Here is a 26,632-nt window from a genome sequence, read left to right as displayed (position 1 = left end):
TTTCAGGGCAACCAGAATTTTCTGGTTTATGGTATGCATTTTCCTGAGAAAAGAGAACTACCATTTCAGTTCTGATATTTTAAACTATCCTGTTAAAATTTTTTGTGCCTTTACAAACTATTTTGATTAGCTTTATAAAAATGTCCTCCTTTCTCTGGTGTTTGTGCATTTCAGTATGTGCATTGTGGTGAGCTTTTTTCTGTCCTTCTTCCCTTTCTGACACTGTAAAACTTCATCCATGCGCTTATACACTGTGATTTATGCCAGAATTGGGGTTTACAGCTTCCTGCAGTTGTCATATTTTGCACTGCTCAAGTGGAGGAGCTCACCATAGTTCAACTATGGGAAAGACAATGAAAGTCCGCTTTGGGTTGTTTTGTTCCTAAGGTGTTTTTGCCTTTAAAGATAAAAATACATTTTTGTAGGTGCAGTGTGAAACCAGGGTAAGCAATCTGCATTAGGTATTTGTTGCATAAAGCCATTACTATGAGAGCAGCACTGTGTGAAGGGTTTCTGCTCCCAGCCTGCAGTAGCTGCAGATATTCCCTGGAGCAGGTATCCAGGTTACCATCCTCCCAGAGCCCTAGGAGCATGGGTGGGAGGCAGCAGCGTCTGTCCTCCTCTGATGAGCAAAATAGTCCCTCGCTGCAGTTACAATACATCTGAAAGTAAACATTTAACAAATCCCTCTCGGCCTTTTAACAAGAATTAATACTTTTAATCTCAGGTTTATCATCAAGGTTGCACAATATAAGCTCCCCCCATCAAATTGTGTTTTATGTTAAACATTTAGAACAAACAAGGCTAGTGAGAGAGAGAGGCAGCATAGCTATTTCTGGGTTTTCATTATAGAATTATGAAGATTTGTTTCTTGGAAGCATTTTTAAAAAATGATTTTCAGTGACAGATTGCAAACTGACTTTGTTCCTCTGATTTTTTTTTAATGCATTTTAGTTTCCATACCAATCCATCAATACACAGATAAAACTGAAATAATGATACAGAGGATTCCTTGTAGTATGCCTAGCTTATTGCAAAAACTTATTACCAACCAGAACGCAGAAATATCATAGTTCAGCCAGAGATATGCAGCTGTTTTGGTCCTAAGAGCAAACTTTATGCTATTTAACACAAGAACTTGAGAGGTAGATGAATCATGCATTTATTTAATTGTATTTTGGAGAACAATTTGCAATATTTCAGATATGCTTTGAAGATATTGTACTCATAGTAGCACAATTTGGAAGAAAGCCAATCAGAGTAAAATAGCACCCAGGTAGTGATGGTGTTATCGTTGTCATGGGGTGTCTTTGATTAAGAAGTGAAAAACCATGGTTGTGCATTCAGCCATTCCTGAAGCTGATTACAAAAGGTACATATAGGTAGGCAAAGACCGTGTGTAGCATATCTTTTGAAATATCATTGTACTGAGCAATAGAATTTTGAATAAAAACTTTAAATAGTTTCCAAGCTCTGGAAACTGTGTGCTTTTTAAATTTTGATCCTGTAAGCTGACGATCAGCAGGCAACATAGTGTAGTAGGCTGCTTCTCAAGATTGCACTGCTAACGGAGAGCAACTTCTTTCTTGAAGTTAATGATTATTATATACTTCCTGATATTTGCTGTCTACCCCTACAGCAGATTGCCTTCATGTACGCGTTCAGGAGAGAGATTTATGCTGATACTGGAAGCCTGTTATTTCAGCAAGCCTTCGTCCATAGTGTGCGTGTCTCAACATGAGTTAACAAGATTCTATGGATACTCAAAATGTTTTGAAACCATATGAACAGAATGTGTGTTTTCCTCTGGCTAGTAAAACTCGGTCATAAAGTCTTCATAGACTTATAATATGCAGAATCCAACCAACTTGGCAAATAAATTGTTTGCTAAAGCATATTCTGGCTGTATCTCCAAACTGCGTTTAGCCAAAACAGCATTTTGTTCATGCCAGGTATTGGACTGGCTGCTGGAGACTCAGGTTTTCTATTCAAGCAGGTTGGAGCAGATTTTTGACTTGACCAGTGACCTTCCTGGAGAAGAATGTCAGTACAAAATTTGTCCTTTGTACAAATTTTATGGGATGAGGAGAGAAGAATTTTATATTGCCTGTTAGTAGAGTATGATGTCCTGAATTAACAAAAAAAAAAATCAAATCAATTCACATACTGATTGCTTTTGGAAAGAATTGGTGATTCAGTAGAAGAGAAATAATCTGAGGACTATAAATTGTTTAATGAGATTATTCCAGGTTCCTCAGATACTGATTATGAGGCTAGGTATTAAGAAGTTATATAGAATGACTTTCAGAGAAGGGAACTTGAACTGGAGATGTGTACCAGGATTTGTGAGGGCCTTTTTTCAGTAATGTTTGCTTGAATCCAGATTAGATACAGGAATTATTTCCATTTTAATAACAATGTGAAAAGCTTACGTTATGGCTAATTTGCCAGTAGTTATTTATGCTTCTATACTGTACATAAGAAGCATCTAAATTAGTTAGTCTTATCATTTAGTGTTGTCTTTATCTTCTCAGATGGATCTCTGATTCTGTTGTATGCTTTGTACCATGTAGCAATTCATTTGTTGTGCTGAACTGTTCTTTGTTTCTAGTTTATGCTTACGCTTATACATCTGCTTTCACATGTAATTCTTGTTTTTGTTCTTGTTGTTTTTGTATTCTGGGACCTCTTCGCTACTCTTTCTCATATCTTCCTTCTTTCTCTCTGTCCCAGTTTTTGGCATCTATTGTATTCATCAGAGATTTCCATCTAGCATCCTATGACAGGTTCTTCTGTAGGAGTTTATAGGAGACATGCTGGGAAGAGATTTCATTTGTTTTCCTTTGCAACTGTGCTTGTGTCTAAAATTGTGTTAAAATGTAATAGGAATGCAAAGGAAGACTCTTTGGTGCCTCTAAATGTTGCCTGTGCCTAAACCTGCCCCATTATTATCTGATTAAACTTTTGCAAATTGGAAGTAGACAAGAATGCATTGAATTTCAGAGTCTTTTACTGGACAGTAATTGTGAATATTAGATATGAAGTGTAGTTAATTTACCTGAGTGAATGTCATTGACTGCAAGAAAGTTGCACAAAATTACCAGCACCGGAGTTTGGTTTTACATTTTGGCTCCACATTATGCACTTAAATAAACAGCCACATATATACAACTCTTAAAGTGAAATATAGAAAAGAAAGAACTTTCTATCCCAAAGGCTCCAAAGGATTATCAAGTTAATGGCTACATTTTTATTCTGGTTTTGTAGAAGACCGTGTTCAGTCAGGGAATATAATTCTAAATATTTTTAATTTTATCACATTTTTTAACATCTGATTATTTATAGCACTATTTTGTTTTCATCATCCATGTTTGGTTTCAATAGACTTATGTTCTAGTCAGACTAACACAAGGTACTGAGGATGAATTACACTGGTGCATAACCAGAGCAATCCAAAGGAATACCTGACTTTTTTCTAAATATTTTAATATAATTGTAAACATGTAAAACCACCTTGATTGTATGTTTTCTGTATAAATAGCTGTCCCAGAATTGTTAGATGGTGTTAAAATACCTGAAAAATACGAAATATTATGCAACATCAAAAAGAAAAGGTGCCACATACTAATATATACTGGGTATACACTAAAATGTCTGCAAGGTTTTACATTTTATTCTGTTGGTACAAAATACTGGAACTTATTTTTGTCAATCCCTGTAATAGTTAGGAGATAAAAGTCCAGCTCATGAATGTGTAGCTGTTAAGGCAGTCAGCTGTCACTCTTCCTGATCACTACTGATGTGAATCTTACTGATTCTTACAGAAATGACTACTGTTTTGGGAAGCACCTGGAGGTTCTTTTTCAGCAGGATTTCATGAGATATGTAATGTCTATTTCTATTATAATACCGGTTTTTTATTTTTGAAAAGTGTGCAGTTCGTGCGGCTACCGAAGGCAGAATCCTTGTGCTGGAAGGTTTGGAGAAGGCTGAGCGGAATGTCCTGCCAGTGTTAAACAATTTGCTGGAGAATAGGGAAATGCAGCTTGAAGATGGGCGTTTTCTCATGTCTGCAGAGCGTTACGACAAACTTCTGCAGGTATGGAAATGCTGTTTGGATTTTCAATTTTTGTTTTTGTTGATAGTGCTGAAATACCATTGTGAAGGGGAGAGTATGTATGAGCCAAATGGGGGAAATCTCAACAAGGTGTTTTTTCTGGGATGTTCCATGGGATGAAATAGGCAGAGTGAAAACTATGTGAGAAGTCAAACTACTGCTTACAACAACAAAAAAATATTCTGTATCTTGTCTGTCCACATGAAAAAGAGTAGTCTGTGTTAACCTTGTATGAAGCCTGTATGTTTCTAAAATGTGAAAGCCGCAATGTGAGAGTAACCAAAATATACTTGTGAAAAGAGATTTAAGTTGAAATTGTTCCCATGAAATTCAGATAATGTCTCAACACTGCAATTGCCTTGTTGCTAAGCTTTTAAAATGATAGGATACCAAAAAAATGAGGTCAAGATAAGCGACACTATATTCATCAGTGCTGTCTTGCTTTTAATTTACAAAAGTATATGTAAACAGCCAATGTAAATTATAGGAACTGGTTAGAGAATTTTCTTTTGATAGGAAATGGGATTTTAGTGTCTGCTGCCATTGCTACTTTAGCCATTTTCCTTTTTTTCAAGATTTGAGTCCTACTGCTTAAATTTGAGTGGATACTTTTCAGGCTTTTGGGCACCTCAGTAAATTTCATCAGACAGTTTCCAGTAGTACTCCGCATCTTACTCTCATGTGCTGTAGTTTCGGATCACATACCTGTCAGTCTCCCGTAACAGTCTGTCCCCTGCTCACTTATGTTTCTGTCGGTCATACCGAACTGTGGTTAGGTATATAATTCAGGCCCATGTGGCACAGGAAGGAAATTTGTAATAAGCCACCTGGCATTGATCCTGATTTGTACGAAGTTGCTAATTATGCTGAAGTACTGTAGTGGATTTCTGAAAATATATAATGATTTCTTATGCCTCTCATCTGTGGTTACAATTCTTCTGATCCATGCCTTTTCCAAAAACATGTTTATGATATTTAATTAGTAGATGCAGTTGTTGGAAGCATTATTATTATATTTTAAAAGTAGACTTTTAAAATGTTAATTGTATTTAAAGACTGAAAATGAGAATTCAAACTTAGACAGGACTTGGTTGCAATTATGCAAAGCATCTTCCTCTTTTCTTTTCCTTTTTAACACTTTTCTAATGATAAAATGTTTCAAAATGAGTGCCTCAGGCACGCTGCTAATAGTATATGAATTAAATAAATCTCTTGCTACAATACTAAATCTAATATTGTTGTTTTGTTGTTTGGGGAATATTGTATTATATAAGCTAACGTTCATTTTCTCTTCTCCTGTGTGAATAATTACTGTACATCTAGGTCTGCAGGAAACGTACTCAAGTATGGTTTCAAGGAAGACTCAGCTGTGATGTGGGAAGACTAAAGAGTGCATTTTTTGTATGCAATGGATCTTTTACATGACAACAACTGAAATACAACATTTAATGTCCTCATGAAGGAGTCTAGTTCTGTATTATTGCCTATAATAAAGCTTAATTTGTAAATGAAACTTTTTAAATGCAGATTATAAGAGGGGGAAAAAAGAAGAAAAAAAAACTTGATGGTGACCCACTTCTAATGTTTTAGAACAAAATAAATTTTGTGGTCTGTTTATTTTCTATTCTTTGTGAAAACAGTGTTGTAATGATACCTTTTCAACTTTAACCATCTGTGGGGTCTTCAGTCAAATTGCTACAGGCCTGAAAGCTGCACCTAATCAAGCATTCCGTCTATGTTCATTTGGGAAAAACTTGGTTTTACCATCCACAAATTTGACTGGTTCCATGCTTTCTAGTCCCTCTGAATGAAATATGAGAAGATTACCACATTTAGGCTGAAGGACCAGGGCTGTTAGTCAATCTGTAGCTTAGTCATCATACGTTTTTAATGATGTAATGGTTTTTTCTTCTTGTTGCTTTATTTTAATTAATTTAGGATCATACAAAATCAGAGTTAGATTCATGGAAGATTGTTCGGGTTAGTGAAGATTTTCGAGTGATAGCATTGGGCCTGCCGGTACCTAAATACTCTGGTAACCCTTTGGATCCGCCCCTTCGCTCTCGATTTCAAGCTAGAGACGTTTATCATCTGCCCTTTAAGGTAAGTACCGTAGCTGTCCTGGGTTCGGCTGGGATAGAGTTAATTTCCTTCCTAGTAGCTGGTACAGTGCTGTGGTTTGGATTTAGGATGAGAACAATGTTGATAACGCACCGATGTTTTAGTTGTTGCTAAGTAGTGCTTACACTAGTCGAGGACTTTTCAGCTTCCCATGCTCTACCGACTGAGAAGGCTGGAGGTGCACAAGAGGCTGGGAGGGGGCCCAGCCAGGACAGCTGACCCAAACTGGCCAAAGGGACATTCCATACCATGGGACGTCATGCTCAGTACATAAACTGGGGAAAGCTGGCCAGGGGGGGCCGCTGCTCGGGGACTGGCTGGGCATCAGTCGGCAGGTGGTGAGCAATTGCATTGTGCATCACTTGCTTTGTATATTCTTTTATCATTATTATTATTACTTTATGTCAATTATTAAACTGTTCTTATCTCAACCCACGAGTTTTCTCACTTTACTCTTCCGATTCTCTCCCCCATCCCACCGGAGGTGGGAGGGGGGGCAGTGAGCGAGTGGCTGTGTGGTGCTCAGTTGCTGGCTGAGGTTAAACCACAACACTAGCAGAAGAGTTGGATTATCTGTACTGAGTAGAGCTAATATTTTGACGTTATGTTTTACTTAACCTCACCTCTGAAAAGAATCCTTGAGTAACAAATTGATCTTAAAGGGTATTTTTCATACTGGGGCCTAATAAATTCCTGAAAAGCAGGCTTAGAGCTGCCAAGGAATGCTGCAGCAGAATAACTTCCGTAAAACATATAGCCCTAAAAGAAAGATTTTATAATCTTTCTTCTTTTTTTTTTTTTAAATAAAATTAATTCTGTGTCAAGGAGCGAGTAGACTCCTCATGTCTAAATTAGAGGGAAAAACAGAAAATGCCTCATACATCATGAGCTGTGACCCACAGTATGATCCCAAAATTAATTTACTCTGTGATTTTATGTTCTATTTTCAGGACCATCTTCAGCTATTATATTCAATTGGATCAAACATTTCCACAGAGAGGTAATTTTTCATAATTAAAAAAAAAAATTGAATGAATGAAGAAAAGCGATGTCTTTCAGGATTCCTTGCTATTTTGTGTCTTCTATCGCTGCATAGAGACCAGAACTGAAGAAGTTTTTTAATATGTGTGGGTGTATGCTCACACAGCTTTTTGTATGCAGCCTTCATATAATGAATCCTTAATGCTTTAGAACTTCAATCACACCTTACTTATTTGCGTTCAGAAATAGTTTCAGCATCTTACACTTTATTTAACTTTTTAGGCTTTAGTATTATAAATATAGACAGCATGTATAAAACTCTGTAATTACTTTTTCCTATGCAGAATTTCTCAGCTCCTGTCTTTTGCTACAACTCTCTGCTCTCAAGAATCTTCTACATTGGGACTTCCAGATTTTCCTTTAGACAGCTTATCGGCTGCAGTTCAGATTTTGGTATGTGCATACACATGTGCTGTGAAACTGTATGGGCTTACAATTTCTCAAAATTAGATCTGCATTATTCGTGTTGTTAGAAGAAGATTAACATGAACATTTAAAAAATAAACCCAAAAAAACTAAGGATGGTTTGAGGGAGAAAAGCCCCAGGTCAGATATCTCTGGGTAATAGTTTAACCAAGTATATAGCATAATACTGAAGAACAAAGTATGGCATGACACAAGATTTGTGATGTGATTAAATTTATATTAGGGCAGTCTTTCTGCTTTCCCTGACAGGCTTTTGTCCCTTGGACTTTGTAATTACATGGTAAAAGGTCAAAGTAAAACCAGAAGGTGCCTCCTGAAGGAAGTCAGGGAAATGAGATCTGCATAAAGAGAGAGAGAGGGGTTGGTACCCTTTTGCATGAGGGAGGATATGGTCAACCTAGGAGGCTAAAATACTAGGACAGCTTCTCAAACCCTCTCTCCAAGGTGCAGGTGTCTGTAGAAAGGACTCTTAGGATTAATTCTCTGTTGTCTCCTGTGCAATCATTTTACCTATGGTACTGCTCAGTGGCAGGTTACTTCTACGTATGTTATTGGATTATATATATTAAAACATACCAATTACTTGTGTTACTGTGGTGCTCAGTCCCCTCAGTTGTGCTGGGTACTTACAGACGTAATTTTTTTTCTGAATTAGTGATACTACATCAGATGTTAAGAAGTGATTAAAATTCAAGTTCAGAGAAATGAAACGGTATTTGGAGGGCTTTAGGAAAGAAATACATGTTGGATTTTAAAATAAATTGCAACTTTTTATTCTTTGAGCCCTGTAGTGAATAATTATTTTTAAATGAATGCCAGATGGCTTTCAGAGTAATGGAAAGAAAATGAGCCCTAAGCTATTATCTAAACTATGGAATGAAGGAAGCATTTTATTTTACATTAGAGAATGTGAAGTGTTATCATTGTGTGACAGTGTCTTTTTTAGGTAGATGAGAACTGTTTCTTTTAGAATTAGTTTTAATTACTTGGTTTTCTAAGCTGACTGTTATCAGTGATTCTAGCTACAGTATTTTTCCTTTGCATGCTGTGTCACTGCCATCGTCTACTTCTAGCTTGGTTGATTTAGCCGTTTAAAAGTGTGGAGGGAATGCATTGTAATGACTAGCTTCTTATCTTCTAGCATGGATTCACATAGTCCCAAAATGTATTTTTTAGGTTGAAAACTCCTGCCTGCTGAAAGGGAGAATTTTTTTATAGGGTGCTGTTCTGAAGAGGCTAATTTCATACATGCCACTGTAATTATTATTAATTTGAGATAATGTAGAGATATTATATGTTATGTCTTTATATATAGACAGAGGGCTTTTAAAATGCAATAAAGGGCTCCCTGATCCTTTAAGCAGTACATTTACTACAGTGCCTTAAATGGTTTATTTTTACTGATCTTTTTTTAATATGGAATAATATAAATAGTATTACTGATTATAAGTATGAATTGAATTATGCATTTCATAAAATATGCATCTCCTGATTTCATTTCTAAGCAACTCTTCTTTCAGTTGGGTGCCTATGTAAATCCAAGTGTATAACTGAAAATCAGTTGATTTTATTTGAATTATATTATTTACTTCTTACTTACTTTGTGGAAGGCTTAAAAAAGTAGTGCCAGTCCACTGACTGTTTTTCACTAGTGTTTACACACAAGTAGTGCTTAAAAATTTGCAAGTCTTTTTTGAAACAAACAAGCAAGCATTACTTTAGGGTTTTTGAAACACTTTTTTCCACTGTGAAAGGCTTTATGCATATATTTCTTGAGTATTTATAAATGCACTTCCATTTCTTTCTCTATTACTGCAGCAAAATAATTGAATCTTTGTCTAGTTCAGACAACAACTGACAAAAGAGTTAGTACTTAGAACTAACACAAGGAGATACTAAAAAAAAAAAGTTGTTTTCAATTTTGTGTAGAAAGTGCAAGCATACTTAGTAACTCATTTCAAAACAAAACAGTTTTGAACAAACTGTTCAGAAATTTCTAGGAATTGATTTGTTAAGTAGAATCTGTACAATGTAATAGAATCAAAATTAAATACTAGAAATTGCTGTGAATGACTAGATCATTATTGTAATATAGATTTCTTGTCATATTGATTCTTTTCTAGTAGTACTATGAAACTCAAGTTACCTGCGGTGGGATTTGTCTCTCCTAACCTTAAGTGTCTTTAGGTATCTGAGCCAGTCACTGTAGCTTCCATTTATGCACAGAAAAGTAATTTTTAGGACATAGTTCTTCTAATCTAATTTAGACTTTTATATTATAATGAATTGCATCTGAGAAATGCCTGTTTTGACATTTGATTGAATACTGCATGTAGTGGTCATTTGTGTATTGCCCTTACAGTTTTATTTTAAGTTCAGTGCTATATAGGATTTTCAGGTTAATGGCTGATGATAGAATGAGCCAATCATTTTTTTTAAATTTGTATTTTTTTAATTTGAATTAGGATTCCTTTCCTATGATGTCAGTCCAGCATGTTATTGACCGGCTTTACCCCTATAATGTTTTCCTTGGCAAGGAAGGCAGGACTGCAGTCAAAGATGCATTAAAAGTAAGTATTGCACATATATATTATAATTCCAGGGAGCGATGGATTATGACAGTAGTTCTCCTGACTACTGTTACTTCACTACTTCTGTAAAAAAAAAAAAGAAATCTTAAGTAAACTAAATGGCTACGTTATTGCTAATGCTAAAACAGTATTGAAAAAAAAACCTAAGCTGGTAGATTCCCTGGAGGTATTTAAAAGACGTGTAGATGAGGCGCTTAGGGACATGGTTTAGTGGGCATGGTGGTGTTGGGTTGACGGTTGGACTCGATGATCTTAGAGGTCTTTTCCAACCTCAATGATTCTATGATTCTATGATTTCATTATAGTGAAAGGTGAAACCTCTATGTTCTGTAGAATATTAAGACCTCAGTTTCAAGACTACAGAAAAACCCTCATTACTTAAGTGGTTAATTAACTTGAAAGTAGCTACTTACATGGTTAAGGTAGTCACATGCTTAAAAAATACCTTTGGCATTTGACCTTTAAAAGGAGATACTAAAATGACAATAGAGCTCACATGCACAAAATACATTCAGTATAGCATGATTATAGATTATATTAGTTTCTGGGTTTGGTCTGTGTTAGCCTTTTGTTACTTGTTATTGGTCAGATCTATTTTGTTGTTTTGTTCATGTTTAATAATAGCTTACAAAGCCTATAATTATGCTGGGTTATTCCATTTATCCTTTTAAAACTTTAGCACAGTGCTGGCTTTCTTTCATTTTTGAATATGTTGTAGGAGTTGTGTATGTTGTTGAAAATTAGTATTCACAGCTTAGAGCATCTTACCCAGTTCTTTCAGTCCTGAAAATTAGAAGTTATTTGCACATGCAGATTTGAAATAACCAACTTTGTAGCTAGTGAATTTTTGTTTTTCCTAAAACCAAGCCTACATGTCAGGGAAATGTTTGTAGCCCATCCCTGCTGGCACCTCCCATATACTGCCTTTTTGCATTGAAGCTCAGACCTGTATTCCCTATTTAACCGGGCTGGTCTCCTACTTGTCTTCCTGAGTTTTGGGAGGGACAGTCCTTGCATTTGAAGGAGGTTGTCCTGAATGACCTGCTAGCTTTCATGAACCTTCAGAGCTGCTTCCTGTGGTGTCCTACCTACCACTTCTGTGAATAAGCCAACCTGGCCTGAAATCCAGGATCAGTAGTCTGTTACTTGCCTTCATCACGCCCCCTCAGGATTTTGAACTCCGTTATTTCATGGTTGCTACAGCCAAGGCTGCCGTTGATTGCCACATCCACAACCAATTGCTCCTTGTTTGTGAATAGCAGGAGCCATCTGTGCATCACTCCTGCCTAGCCTGTGCGGCGCTTCTGTTGAGACGTTATTCCAGGCAGCCTCAGAAGCCTAGATTGATTGTGTTGCCCTTCCACCACACGTCAGGGTGATTGAAGTTGCCCGTAAGAACCATGGTCTGGGTGGAAATAGAACTCTATCTGTTAGCAAAGCAGTAACAGTCACTTCTGTTCTTAATATGCCTTTATTTTAAATCCTTTATGTCATTTTGTTTCCTCTATCAGTTATAGATGGTGAATGATTTATGTTCAGTACCAGCAGCTTCCTCCATTTTCTATTTCTTTTATTTAATTTGTGCATGCTTTTGCTTCCTGTGTAAGACAGGTTGATTTGACTAGTAGAATCTTCTTTCTCAATGGTCGTCTACCTTTAAATACCTCCTTATCATTTACATTTTTCTGTGTTAATTTTCCTTTTTTTTTGATACTCTTCCTCATCACTACTTATATGAACTTGTCCCATTATGTCAACAAGTATATGTAATCTTATTTGGAATTTTATTCTATTTGCACACAACAAATCTTGTTAAGCAATGAACCTTAAGAAATACAGAAAATAACTGCTTGTACTGAGGAACTTCTGTTTATAATAATATTTTAGTAATAGCAGCACCAGAACTGTATTAAATATGGATAAGAAATGATTTTTTTCCGTTCCATAAGAATTGTGAGGGAGAGGAGTCTGGCAGAAGCAAGGTGATTTCTTACTCTACCTTCCTACAGATTTCCAAAGAGTGTGCAGCTAATATTTGCCACTGAATACTTCTCTTTGTGTAACAGAATACAGTTAGGAAATACTAATCTTTACTGGGAGGTATCGAGAGTTGAAAAAATAAATGCTTGAAGTGTATTGCAATTGATGGGTTAATTTGTGTGAATTGAATCACTTCTTAACGTCAGCTAACATTTAAAGAAAACAAAAACAAATTTCATATAATAAAATGTAAAGTGTAGACATCAAACTTGGAGACAGATATGGGGAAGTAGTAATCTAGCTAATAACGTATCTTAATTTAAGGATGTCTTCCCTTCCAGTCAGCTGTCGGAGCTGAGAAGTGAGGTAGCCAGTGATTAGGCTAAACAGCTAGTTTTGGCAGCTGTTAGACCCTGTGCATATTTCTTGAAGAGGTCATATTCTCCAGGCACTGTCTTCCCAAACATTATCTTCAACTTAGGTAAATCTTTTCCTTATGGGCCTCCTTGCTCACTGAGACTCCACTAAGACCTAGGTATTCCTCATAATCCTTATTCTCAATAATGAATTAATGTGAAATACTGACTTATACCTTCCCGGTGAGTGAAAGTAGTTAATTACAGTGTTAGTCTTGGATGTGTAAAGATCCTTTGAAATGCAAATCTCTTGTTGAGTAGAACTAGTTGGAGTTAAAACCTGTCTTAGGCTTAACTCTGTCTATCAACCAACTTTTTCATTTGATACAAATGTTGCTCCTTGTGTCAAACTAGTTAGCATCGAAAAAAGTGTTGCTGGATTGCACACTAATCCAGCATCAGCAGTGATCTTGAGAGTTGCTTATCATACAGAACGTTTGTACAAGTGCTAGTTTGCAGCATTCATTAGTTCATTAGATTGCAACAGACAGGACAGAAGTACCAAAATAAACTTGAGAATGATGTGCCTTTGTGTACCCTTATTTGAAGTTTCTGCAGTTTGGAAACGGTATCAATTTCTGTTCTGATTCTTAAAGAAGATCTTAAACTTAGAAGATCTTGCAAAGGAAAATATGACTTGGTTTGAATTCTGGCCTTTAAAATTATTCTGTACTTGCATGAAATATTGGCATGACAAATTATTTTGACTGACAGATGAACATTTGAAATATGATTGCAAAACTTAAGTAAAAATTTATTTAAGCTTTTTCTCTACAAGATTTAGCTATAGAGAAATCATTGCTTTCAAGGAAAACAGCCTCCAGTTAAACATTCCCAAACAATAAGCTTAAGCACATATGATGTCTCCCATAGTATTGAAATTTTCTTTCCTGTATACTACTGATAGGCATTTATAAAACTGGTCATCTTCATTTAGGCTGAGTTTGGTGGCTCATCTTCATTTAGGCTGGGTTTGGTGGCTCATAAGAGACTCCAGCTGTTCTGTACTTATTTCTTCATTGTTCCATAAGCTTTTGGTATTTTACTTAAGATTCATCAGAGATTTTGGGTTTGCTTTTTTAATTCTCGGATGCCTTTTGCGTGTCTTTTTTTCCCAGTGTTCAAAACACCCACTGTTTGGTGTTTTTTTTAATCTTCTAATCAGGAGAATCTTCCCATCAGATTTTAGAAACAATCTGATATAAATCAGACTTGTCTTAATAAATGAGCAAGTCCCTTTTAGCTTACTATCCAAGTGTTTAACTTCGCTGAAAGACCCTTCTAGAATTTTTCTTCATTTTTTTCATGTCTTGATTAATTCTGTGTTTACTGTCTTGATCTTATATCAAATAAAAGCTTCTTTGTCCCCTTTGACTCTTTTTTTTTTTTTATTATTATTCACACACCCACTTTAATCTTACCTGACCTCCTCCTCGAAAACTCTTTCCCTGCCTCGCATTAGGGAATCTTCAGACTACGTAGGCACTCTCTCATAGAGAGTGGGCTAATAGTTCAGAATACTGGAATTTTCCTTCTTGTCCAGACAATTCTGTTCACTTCTAAGAGATTTCTGTTGCAAATTTTGGTCTAAGGAAGGATTTGTTTCTTTTATTCCCCCCGAAGTAATTTATAATCTTTGGGGTTTTGCATTAATGAATGCTCTTAGTGCCAGTACATACCATTGTAGTAGAATCTGTCCTTCAGACTTCATCTGTCTATCCCATCTTGCACTTGCAGTTCCTATTTTCCTTCTTGTGGAACAATTCAGTCCTCTTGTTCCTTGAAAAATTCTTTCCTTCCCATGCAGAGAATCTTCAAGAAAGACCAGTTGCCTTTGGATGCCTCTTTTGGATAGCTTAGCTGACTTGTAGGTTCAGCATAGTGGTTATTTGCAAATATATCTCTTTTAAGCTCTCTATTCCTTTGACCAGCTGGATCACCAGTGTATTGTTTGCAGTTTCCATGCTGAGACATTACTGATCATTAGATACTTCCAAGTAGTCAGAATTCCTCTTCTTCCTTTTTTATAATTTTTACAGTTTGCCTTTTCTCACATGTTTCTAGGCTTGCAGAATGTGGCCTGATGATTATGGACTGCCAAACCACTTCCCTTGTTTTTGGCAGCTAATCTTTTTTTTTTCTTTCCTCTTGAGTCTGAGGCAATGAGGCTGCCCACTTCTGACTCTCCAAGTATCTCCCAAACTTTCTGATACTGAATGTGCTCAATAGTTGTCCATCCAAGCCACAAATATTTTTTCCTTTGCAGCTATCAACTTGGACTTTGAGTAGAGGAAGTTGCTTCTGGCTCAGGCAGAAGTATGTTTAACGTGTTGTACATCCATTTCATGCCACTCTCTGATTCCATATTTAGCTATCATAATTCTAAATGAAGAGCTGCGTCAAAGAGATCTGTCTTACTCTGAAAGCCACAAACAGTTTTGTTTGCTGCTCCTGTCCAGGTATAAGTGTGGTAACTTGTTTAATTACTACATTATCCAGTTCAGCAGCATCTCCGTGCTTACATGTGATGAATTCAAATTGTACAAATTCAGTTAGATGAATTCAAGTTGTATGAATTCAGTAAGGATCTGCATAGAGATATACAGTCCTCTTTCACTGTCCTAGTTTAGGGTCTAAAAGGCTAGCTGCAGAGCCCTCAACAACATTTTAAGAAAACACAAAACGAAACAAAAAAAACCCAAAAAAGCCCAAACCAAAAAACACCTTAGAAATTTTAGACTCCCAAGACCTTTGTGTACAAGGTCTGCTGCTGCTGTCTCCAAATCTTCCTTGTTTGATACAGAGGCTGCTGGTGCAGATAATCTTGCTCACTCACAGCTATTTTCTTTTGTTGGTATCTGATTAAGGGATTTTAGTGTACAAGCAGTTTGCAATTTTGTGTATGAGCAGCTTTGGCCCTATCCAAAATGTCATTAACTTAGTAAGAATATTACAATTTACTAATGAACATATGAGTGAGAACATCTGTAGTTCATTTCACAGAATTGTAGTTGGAGCATTTCTTAGAACCATAGGTTGAGATACTACTCAGTAGGCATTCCTGTCCTCCGTTGTTTAAACGTTTAATGGTATCTGAAGTAGATTCAGCTGTTACAATAAGAATATAATTTGGTGCAGCCCTTTACTACAGCACATTTATCTTAAATTCATGTTTAAACATGAAATTTTTGTAGGCTCTTGTTCCAGAATGGGAATTTACGAAGTGATGAAGAGCCAAAGCGTTTGTATGAATGCATCTCAGTTTTCTTTCTAAACTTTAATAGGCGGTGCTGTGAGTACTAGTAGTAATAAAACTACATGCTTTTTAAGAATGATTTTACATTAGTGACTTCTGTTTAAAAAAAATTTTTTTCTAAGAATTCTAAGGAGTTGGATAATACTTCTTTTTCTCTTGTTTACTCAGCTTTCACTCTGTTGAACAAAATGGCTCTATGAGTTCAGTAATTTCAGTTAGTGGCATTTTTGTGCATAAACCCCCCTGACATGACTTTCCCTTTCCCAACAAAATAGACTTTTTACAGGATTTTTTAGATGGTTTTCATGCTTTCTATATACAGCATAAAATAGAGAGTATAATGCTCAAAAGAGGATTGGGAAGACAAATGTCCTGGGTTTTGTCCTTGATATACCCAGAACATGCTGAAGGCTTAATTTGTACAGGTTGACCTCAATTTTCATTGTATGATAAGGCTGTGGAGTTAAGTAAACATAATGTTTGATGGTTATTTTTATTGATGGCCAGATGTTTAAATCTGCAATTGGTGATAATAACCTGCAGAGATAGGTGATCTATTATTACACATGCTGAAGGCTATCATCCGTTTCTCTTATTATTTTGGACTGTCAGGCTAAGACTTGGCAAAGTCACCATATGACACTTTCACTTTACATCTCTCACTACAGTCAGAATAAGTAGATGGTATACAACCTTTTGCTTTGGTTTTAAATGTAAAATATATAGGCCATCAAGAATGGGAACACAGGTATGTGAAGTAAAAGTTGAAGTATAGTAAATGGATTTAGGACTTCACAAGCAATTAATCTTCAATATACTTCTGCCTTTGTTTTCAGAAGGAACAGTTTTAAAAACCAGAAAGCTGTATTTAATAAGTAATTTCCCCCACCCCCTAATTCTACAGCGTTTTGAGCTTCAGGATTCAGAAAGCCACTTGCTTCCCAGAAGGATTACAAAAGTAGAAAGTGTACATCGAAACAAACCCTTCAAGGCTGATGTAACTGTCCAGATTGGTGAAAAAGAAGTGACATTCCAGGTATGAATTTATATATTCATAAAACTATATATGTTTTTAGATATCATTAACTTGTTTTCATCTCATTGAGAATTTGACACTTACACTTGATACTAAAACTCATTTGCACTCAATATTTTTTGGTAGAGTAACACATGATATTTATTACAAAAGCATTTAGATACTGGAATATTAGATTATGGATACACAAGATTTTATTTCTAGATAAACTCATACTTTCCTACATGTGATTTATTTAAGTTTCTTGTGTTCAGAGAAATGCTAAAGAAGGAATGAAAGAAAAGCCTCTAAATTTCTTATTTTTTTATTGGATTAGAATAACAGAGAGTACTTATGATGCTCTTGGTGCTGTTTTCCCTTTTTCTTTTAATAAAAACAATAGTCTGTCTTTGTCTACACTTCAAATAAAATCTAATGAGTGCTTGGTAATGTTCCGACACAGGATGTTGGGAAAATGGAACAAAAGTAATCACATCAAATATGATTAGTTTGAGTTTCTTCCAATGAAGTTTATGACCTGCTAGGTGGTGAAATAAGGTCTTATTCAGGAAACAGATGCTGATCTGAGAATTTGAAGTTTATGTTGAATTTGGAGAGTCTAGAGAGTCTGTAAAGAAGGTGAATTAGTGGGAGTCAGAGAGAGATCATATTAACATTGGTGAGGAATATCCTCAGAGAATTTGCACCATGACAACGTGAAAAGGGGAACAGCAGCAAATGGGAATTTGTCAGAAAAAGGTGAGTCTGTAGGGACCTGATTCAGCTTTTTTCTGAGGGGAAGATTTTTGCTTTTGTTTGATGTGTAGGTGATACCTTCTGAAAATAGGTCTGCAGAATGTCTCTTTGGGAACAGGGGGGCATAAGGAGTTTGCAGATGAAACAGTTCCTAGACTAGAATGGGAAGTGGAAATAGAGCAAGTGCCTTAACGTGGGGAATGATTGAAAGTCTCCGAAGTTCTGGTCAAAGTAGCTCCTTCAGATTTTCACAATACAAATTGCTCTTTCTCTTCCATGTTTCTCTGATGAGCAATAAATATTGGTGATTTTTATATTTTGTCTCTAGCAGAAACAGCCTCAAGTTCTTTTCAGACCCCAGTGCTGTAATTGAACTGGTTCACATTTTGTTTTTTTTTTTTTCCCGTGAAGAATGGGTGAAGGAGGTGTGAAGGAGGTTGTCTATTAGAAATTATACAATTGAATGTTTTTTAAGCGAAAGATTTAAGTTTGATTGGTGACAATCATCAGCAAAATATTACAGTAGTTTTGGAGAAGCGTAACCAGTCCACACAAGCTATACTGTGATAATTCTAGGCTTTATTTAGCATTTTAATTTTTATTGTTTTTTCCTTATAGGTTCCAGCTGGGACTGGGCTGTTAAAAAAGCATCCTCGATCAGATACCTTCGTAAGGACTTCCAGTCATAATCAACTATTGGCAGAAATGATGCAATCCCATATGGTTAAAGATATGTGTTTAATTGGAGGAAAAGTAAGAATTTAAATTTATTTTCTCCCTCCTTCTCCATGTTCCTTAGAATGTAATCTAGTTCTTATTTTTTAACTTTTTAGGGCTGTGGCAAAACAGTTATTGCTAAGGAGTTTGCTGATATGCTGGGATACAGCATAGAACCTATCATGCTGTACCAGGTAAGTAAACTATCTGCTGATGGTCATGCTTTTTAGATACGATCTGAAATATAATACACAGATGTCGATTCTTTGTGTATATTCTTTCTCTCTCTCAGTGATTTTAAAAGCTGCAGCTATGTTCATATACAGCTGCAGCTTTTAAAATCACTGATAATCACCAATACAGGTTAAAAAAATAAAGGATAGAGAAGATTTCAAAGACAGCAAAGTTTTCTGATCATTATAGAGCATTTTTTACTCTCTCTGTTAGAATGCTCATCTAAAATCTCTTCTTATTGCAAGCCTAAACAGAGGGGGTACTGTGCAGCAATATAGATAGTACAATGTTGTTATATATAAACTAGCCCTGATACTGCTTTCCTTCGATTTTATTGACTTCATTGTGAATGTGAAAGAGAGGTAGTCTAAATAAAATGTAAGGAGAATCGTTTAACACAAGTGTCTTTCTCCTAGCCACAGAGAATTGACAACTCATTCTGTGATTTGGCATGACTGAGTGTCATAAAGAAAACTTTGTCTTTTGTGTCTTCTCCTTTTTGGATTTTTTTTTTTCCCTTTAGAAGTATCTTTCCTGCCTTTAGGTCAGAGTGGTGACCACTTATAATTCATGCAGGTTGAATGCCTCTGCAAGACCTTTTGTCGTTCCTTTTTTTTTTTTTTTTGGGTCCATATGCTATTTAATCTTATAATGGAATTCTTCATTATCAACATTATATTTTTTTATTATTATGGAAGACAGTTTCTTTATTGTATTGGGTTTTATGTTTCTGGGGAATTTTTTAGAAGTTATTTCTCATGTTCTGTAGGCTTAATCTTTCTTCTGTTTTTTTGACGTGTTTCTTCTGTCAACATTGCCTAATATGCCTAATAACTGATGCCTAACACGTGGAATTTTAATCAATATTACAAATTCTGTGCCTTTTGCTTATAGTTGTGGTAGGACTGTGTTGCAGTAGAGATTAGAAGATAAGGTTCCATGTTCAAAAATGTTGCATCCTAGAAATATAAAATGAGGGCTGGTGTTTAAATGTGACATATACATATTACATTCAATGAGTATTAACTTCATTATTCATAAGTGCTATAACAAACAGTAATCTTCTTCCGCCCTTAGCCTAATTGTTGCTACTTTATTTATGTTGTGTCTTAGCACAGATGTGGCTTTAAAGATAAATCTGGGGCAAAGTGTGCATTAACACTGTTTGAGACACACACCGGCAGTTGACATAGTTGCCTTAAAATGGCAGTCATGGGGTAAAATGGCAAGAAGGAAGAACTGGAGAAGTCGTAAGGGCGTCCATGGGCTTTGAAGGTGGTGGCAAAGAGCTTGTTGTTGTAGCTGCATTCTTCATGAGTTGGAAGAAGAAGTTTACAGTAATTGAAAAAGTAAGGGCAGAGTGAATGTTTTTACTGAGTAAAATATAAAGTTTGTATTTAAAAAGATTAACACAAAAGTAGTAGTAATGGTTCCAGGAGGGTTGGACATGCAGAATAACAAGGGAACGAAGGTTTTGGAGCTGTCACTTGTCTCGGAGTATGGTAAACATGGCACAGTGGGGCTGCTGTACATTTAGGGTTTTTCCCTTTGATTTCATCCGGACAGTGCTTCAGGCTTTCTCACAGCACTAGAGTTTTTTTGCAAACCCCAAGCTCTGTCATGCTTAACAGTGAACTCCCATAGCCAGTAGTCACTCAGTACGTGTTTGGAAAGAGTTGTCAGTCTTAAATCTTGATACACTCTAATCTCATGACATAAACTGAAAAATTACAAGATTAAAAAGTAGGATGAATTAATTTGCTAGTTTTTCACAGTAGAGATCACACATGTAAGGTTTTGTCCATAACCTTGAGGAATGAAAACACTCTCAAAGAAAATATGAAGTCAAGAGTCTCCCATGACCTTGTGAGTCAAAATACACCAAATATCACAGGATTTACAGTTGTAAGTGATAATTGGCAATGCTGCAGGGGAACATTAGCATCAGATTTAATGCAATATATTGGTCTGTTTCTTCCATCCCTTTGCTGCTTTAAATTTTTCCCAGGCAGCATGGAGACCTCCAAAGGAAGAAATGGCAGTGGCAGCTGATTTGGAAGTGCTATGGCACGTGGGGAGAGAGAGACACTGACAGAAATGGGTGGTGAGGTTGAAGGGTTGAAACAGACAAAAAGTGAGAGAAAATAGAAAAGAGAAATATTACCGATGATGAATAAAGAAAGACAGTCCATTTTATGTTTTCCTGCACTGTTGAGAACCTCCCCAGACAGGATCCCACTGCTTTTCCTTCCCCCTGTATGGCTTCAGCTGATAAAGGCGCAGACTCTGAAATTGTGTCTGCATAGATGAGGTCAGACAGATGACTTGTGCCCTTTTCTTATGCTTTAACATAGCCAGGTGCAAGCAGATTTGGGTTCCAAAGCTACACAGCCTCATCAGTGCAATGTTACGTTCATAGTAATATACCTGGATTCCCAGCAGCACCTATTACCTTCTGTACAGTGCTATATTAAGATAGGTGTGTAGTTTCTGAGCCAGAACTGAGTGTGTCCAGCTAGCCAGCATACTTCTCTCTGCACTTGTCACTGTAAACTTATTTTTAAATCATCCCAGGAAAATAACTTTTGCAACTTGACAAACCTGCTTAAGGACAGGCCCACCCTAACCCTTGTTTTGTTGCATGCAATACAATATTGGGTACTTGCCAGCAAAATTAGACGATTATTTAGTTAAAAACGTGGCCACTGTTCTTCAACATCCTACCTTTAATTAGTATGGCGTGGCTGAATAGGAGCAGAAGACTTCCTTTTTGGAGGCACATGAGAAGAGCTGACAATGAAATTAGTTACTCAGTAAACATCTTTCTTTCAGAGGGATCTGTAATTCCTACAGAAACAAAATCAAGGCGAAGGGGTTTGAAGTATTTCCCACTGAAGTGAACATTTCCTTTGGTTTCACCAGGGTTTGATCAAATTTATAGGGCAGAGGATTTTATAGAGAGGCTTTTTGGTGATATCAAACAGTATCGCTAAGGCAAATAAATGACTCTTTGTGACCTCATTGTCCACTATAAATTCCTGTGTAGACAAGTCTACATAAGATCCACATGTCTGTCTATATGTATAGATATTTCCTATGTACAATGTCTTATGTAATCTCAAAAGTTTTTACAGGAAGCAGTGTATAAAAAAAAATGATTGAATGTAGCTGACCTATACATCTTCTGATAAATTTTAAGAATGCATTTGTTTTTCTTAAATTACGTAATAACATATCAAGGGCTTTGCATAGCAAAGTAATAGGATAATTTAATGACAGAACAAATGTTAAATGTATTGATTCATACAGTAATTCAGCAATGAAGGGTATGAGAAGTTTGATAATGCTGTAAATCTAGCAGATTTGTCTGCTTTGGTTCAAAAAAGTGTCTTTTTGGGTTTTTTTGAGAGACACCATATTGTCCTAAATCCATTTCTAAAATTAAGGAGGTTTTTATTTGTCCTGTGGTTCATTTTTATTTTCCAACAATTTCTGCAGGCACAGAAATAAGTAGTGAGGCACTTATCCTTGGTCTGAAGCAATAGCACTGTTTTTCTTCAGGCTCTGTGAAGAAATGAATTCTTAGATTTTCTTTTTTTATATATATATAATGTTTACTTTTAATACTTGCTTTATCATTCTTTCCATCTGAAGTTGATTTAAGGGCTTGAATAGTGTGAAAAGGCATAACTCTTTATATTGATTTCACAGAAAAAAACCTCTCAAAGCTTTTATGTTGTGAGATGAGAATCAAATTTACCTAAACCAAGGGTTCCCAAACCTTTTGAGCACATAAATCATCTCTTATACTAACAGTTGGCTCAGAGAACAATTCCTGTCTCATTTGTGATATCTGACATCATTATATGGATTTCTCATTATATGTAATTCCATGCAGGCAAATTGCTGACAAAGGAAACTCATCCTGATTAGGAGAGGTTTGTTTTTAAGTTGTCTCTTAATACAGTTAAGCAACAGCAAATGAGAAGCAGCAGCCAGCTGGTTCTTTGTGGACTGTAGTTAGGGAACTTTTGGTTTAAATTGTTTAAAATAAAACATTTTCTCCCCCCAGAGTTCCAGGGGGAAAAAACCCCCAATATTTGAAGTGATGTTATAACAGTTTTCCAGCAACTTACTCCTTTTCTTCCCCAGCAAAAACAGTCTTTTAAGCACATCACTAGTGTTTGTGTTCTGTGATGTTTTTGTTTCTAGGATTTCTTTTTTTTTTCCTTTTTTTTGCATGACCTCATAATTTTTCTTTACAAATTCCTTCCATTTTTTTATTTGAGAAATACTAACAAAATATGAGTCCAAATTGGCATGAAAAGCAGGAAACATAGGTTTTTCACCTCATAATTGCCAAGAACATGATTAGCACTGCGAGCCATGAAAAACGGCTAGGTTGGAGGCTTGTATTGCTATAGCTGCTGAAGGGAGTGGAATAGAAGTTATCCTACTTGTTTTCTCTCCTAAACTTCTTTTTTCCTGTATGCAAGATATTATAGAAAATAAACAATGCAATGCAAAACACGTAAGTTACAATGACTGTTACAAATTGAAATAAGCGTTTTGTTTCACAAGGCAATATAATGTTGCCATTGCCTTGCCCAAAACAAGGGGAAAAAAATTAATTCATATACTTCTATTACCTCCCCTCCAAAGGGAGGGATTTTTAATGTTAGAGTATTATAACACTATATGTCATAATGTTATATTTTTAATATCATACATTAAAAATTGGTTTAGAGTAAATAAATGGAAACAATAAATCACTGGGCAGGTACTTAGCCGTAGAACAAATCCGTTACAGAAACTGCACAGGTGTTAGCAACTGATACTTTGTTTTAATGCATCACTAAATTGAATCTCAATCAACTATTTAAATTACAATATAAACGTTCATTTTATATTTCAGAAAATACTTTGCAGCAAAATACACTTCTGAGTTTATGTCCAGAAAATTAATGTATGGTTCTCAAGTGGTTGTTGGAATTACAGATGGACATTCTATATAGTATACTAGGCTCCCAATCAATTCATACTGTATGTTGTTTCATTCCTCTAGAGGTGAATTATCAGAAGGTGTGTTAGTTAAATATTCAGTTATACAGCATTTACCAGCTACTGAATGCACACTTCTGATGCAAGTCCTAAAAACACATTTTTCTCTGGCTTTGATAAAAATGTTCCACATTCTGGTTTTAGTCTAATTCCCTAATAAAATAGAAAAGAGCAAACACAGCAGTAAAAAAAACAGAAATACAACAATAAAAGTATGGTCTGGCTTTGTGGATTTGAATGTGGGACTTTAAATTATACAAATGTGGAAGCACTGAAGGAACCAGACTTTGTCCTGTTATTTTAAGGCTTTTAAGGAAATGTAGAAAGAGGAAATGATTCAGGCCATATGACGTAATGTGTACTATTTTTATTCTTTAAAGTTCAAAGGGTTTATAGTTGTGAAAAGGACATATGCAAAAGCAACAGCTACAATAGAAAATATTTTTCTCATCTGATTTTAGGTTAAGTTATGTTCACAGCACAGCCTGAGGAAGGAATTTCATTTTCCAGGTCACAAAATGTCTATTTTGTCTTTGTTGCTCTAATGCTTACCTGTTGTAATGGAACATCTAAAATATGTGTGCTGGAGGATATGCTAGATTTTGCCTTTGGTTTTGATTTATCCCTTAAGCATTATTTTGTGGTATGCTATGTAGTTTTGATATTTTGTGTGTTACTGGCTTCTTTCTTACTCTGTCCTTTGTTCTCTGATGCTTCCACTGCATTTTCCTGCTGAGAGGTGGAATGTCATGCTGATTTCTGTTCAAGATTAATGGTGAAATCTTTGCTCTTTCAGGTGACTTCTACATGAAATAAATGACTCTTGTTTGTTCTAGGTGTAAATTGCTGCCCCCTTCTGTACGCAAAGCTGTGTACAAGTTGTCATATGCTTGCACTATGTTTAAGGTGGGGGGGTGGGGGGGGGAAAGGCTTCTGTTCTGGTTTCAAAGAGGTGATATTGGCAAGTCTAGAACTTCCAAAGACTATTTAACATAGTGTGTGTGTAGATCCGTGTGTGTATTTCTAATACTCTTTGGAAAAGTAATTGAAGATTTCCTGCTAATCTTCTTTGGGTATACTCTCAGGAAAAACAGAATGCAGTTTTTTAAGGAGAAAGCATGTACTTGTAGATGAAGAAAATAGAGTGTAAATATATTCTTCTGATGAATTGATACTTACAGGATATGACGGCTAGAGATTTGCTACAGCAAAGGTATACCCTTCCTAATGGAGACACTGCTTGGAGACCATCGCCACTTGTTACTGCTGCCCTGGAAGGAAAGCTTGTTATTCTTGATGGCATTCATCGAATTAACCCTGGCACTCTAGCTGTACTTCAAAGGTCAGGATGTGAGCATGGATAAGTTGGGTGTGCGTGATCTGTTTATTGAGTGCATGCATACTGAGAAATTAAGTTCCTTCTGGTGAATATGACTTTATAACTTCAAGAGTACTGTAAAGATCACGCTGAGCATTGAAGTTTCATAGAATATGTAATGTTCGGTCTTTACATACTTAAAAGCAAAAGCAATTCTTTCATGTTCTTTGTAAGTCTATAATAATACAGGAATTTTCAGCTCTTTGTAAATACATAATGTAAGTCTGAATTGAAGAATGAGCTAGTTTTTACTCTGAACTTATGAAATCTAAAAATTAGTAATATTTGCACAATGATTTGAAAATGCAAGATGTCAGAAAATGTTTAAAATACTTAAATGCGTTCTGCATGTAAATAAAATGCGATCATTGCAGTTATGTAAAAGCATACTTTATATTGATTGCAAAGAACTCTTTCTAAACGTTACTTCATAATTCAATAAAAAATAAATTAAACTTTGCAGAACAGAAGTAGTAATAGCAAATACTACATTAATAATAATCTATATTGTTAGGTCAAATTTTACTGCTATTTCATGTGCCTGCATCGTATACTGCCTTTTGCAAACTTAAAGGACATCACCAGCTTTAAAAGCAGGTTGTAGCAAAAAAATTTTCAGCCTTCTTTTATTATATATGTACACAGAAGGGCAGAAGAGAGAATTACGTTTGCCTGTTTTTTCCCTTTTTAATCAGTTTAGCTTTGCCTTCCGATTTTTCTTCTGACATGTGCATGTGTTATATCTAATCAACTTCTGCCTTAAAAAAATAAAAGCTGGGTCTGTATGTATGTTAATCATTAAAGCCAACTGAAATATATTGCTTCAAGAAACAAAACAGAAGTATATTACTTGGTACAAGTATAACAAAATGGCTGCTTCATGCCATTTATGCACACTCTACTGGTAAGACAGAATTTTTTATTTTTCATTTTCTTACCATACCTATTTAAACTAAGTTGACTAACTGACTATGTAAAGTCGGTTAAACAGCTGAAACTGTTTATTTATGCATATTATTTTACCTCCACACCTGGATGCATCTTAAATTGGTATAACTTTTTCTTTTTACTATGGCCCATGTTGACTGAGGTAGCTTTTAAAAAAAGCATAGTTGATATAAGTATTTTAAAAAGTAATCAAAGACTAGATTAAGCTTTTTCTTTATTTTCAAACAGACTAATACATGACAGAGAACTGACTCTCTATGATGGCACCAGATTGTTAAGGGAAGATAGATACCAAAACTTAAAAGAAGAATTACAGATCTCTGATGAGAAACTACAGGAAAGGTAAAGTGTCAGCTACGACTACAGAATGCAAACAGCATTTAATCCTGTGAAGAGCTTAATTCTTTTTTTTTTTTTTTTTTTTTTTTTACAAAGGCATCATGCAAAATGCTTCCCTATTGAATTGATACTTTCTAATCACTAAGAGAAACGTATTTTAAACGTCAGTTTCCTCATGAGCTTTTTTTCTTTTTGTGGCATGGGAAAATTATATCCTGTTTAGAGTGCTTGAACTA

The 26,632-nt window shown here is 35.7% G+C and overlaps 1 protein-coding gene across 3 annotated transcripts in view; it reads left to right on the top strand.

Annotated features, from left to right (window-relative positions):
- Window positions 1-26,632, top strand: part of VWA8 (von Willebrand factor A domain containing 8) — a 204,454-nt gene that overhangs the window by 36,260 nt on the left and 141,562 nt on the right. For all 3 annotated transcript variants that reach the window (XM_076363301.1, XM_076363293.1, XM_076363311.1), the window contains exons 5-14: window positions 3,932-4,099; window positions 6,056-6,220; window positions 7,189-7,238; window positions 7,564-7,672; window positions 10,171-10,275; window positions 16,853-16,984; window positions 18,338-18,472; window positions 18,553-18,630; window positions 24,913-25,073; window positions 26,286-26,399. In XM_076363301.1, the coding sequence (XP_076219416.1) occupies window positions 3,932-4,099; window positions 6,056-6,220; window positions 7,189-7,238; window positions 7,564-7,672; window positions 10,171-10,275; window positions 16,853-16,984; window positions 18,338-18,472; window positions 18,553-18,630; window positions 24,913-25,073; window positions 26,286-26,399 (1,217 nt within the window). The remainder of the gene's footprint in view (window positions 1-3,931; window positions 4,100-6,055; window positions 6,221-7,188; window positions 7,239-7,563; window positions 7,673-10,170; window positions 10,276-16,852; window positions 16,985-18,337; window positions 18,473-18,552; window positions 18,631-24,912; window positions 25,074-26,285; window positions 26,400-26,632) is intronic.

This window comes from Aptenodytes patagonicus, chromosome 1, assembly GCF_965638725.1.
Source record: "Aptenodytes patagonicus chromosome 1, bAptPat1.pri.cur, whole genome shotgun sequence".
In the NCBI taxonomy this organism is placed as follows: Eukaryota; Metazoa; Chordata; class Aves; order Sphenisciformes; family Spheniscidae; genus Aptenodytes; species Aptenodytes patagonicus.
The sequence above is the reverse complement of the archived record's forward strand: the minus strand, read 5'-3'. Positions and strand labels throughout refer to the sequence as shown.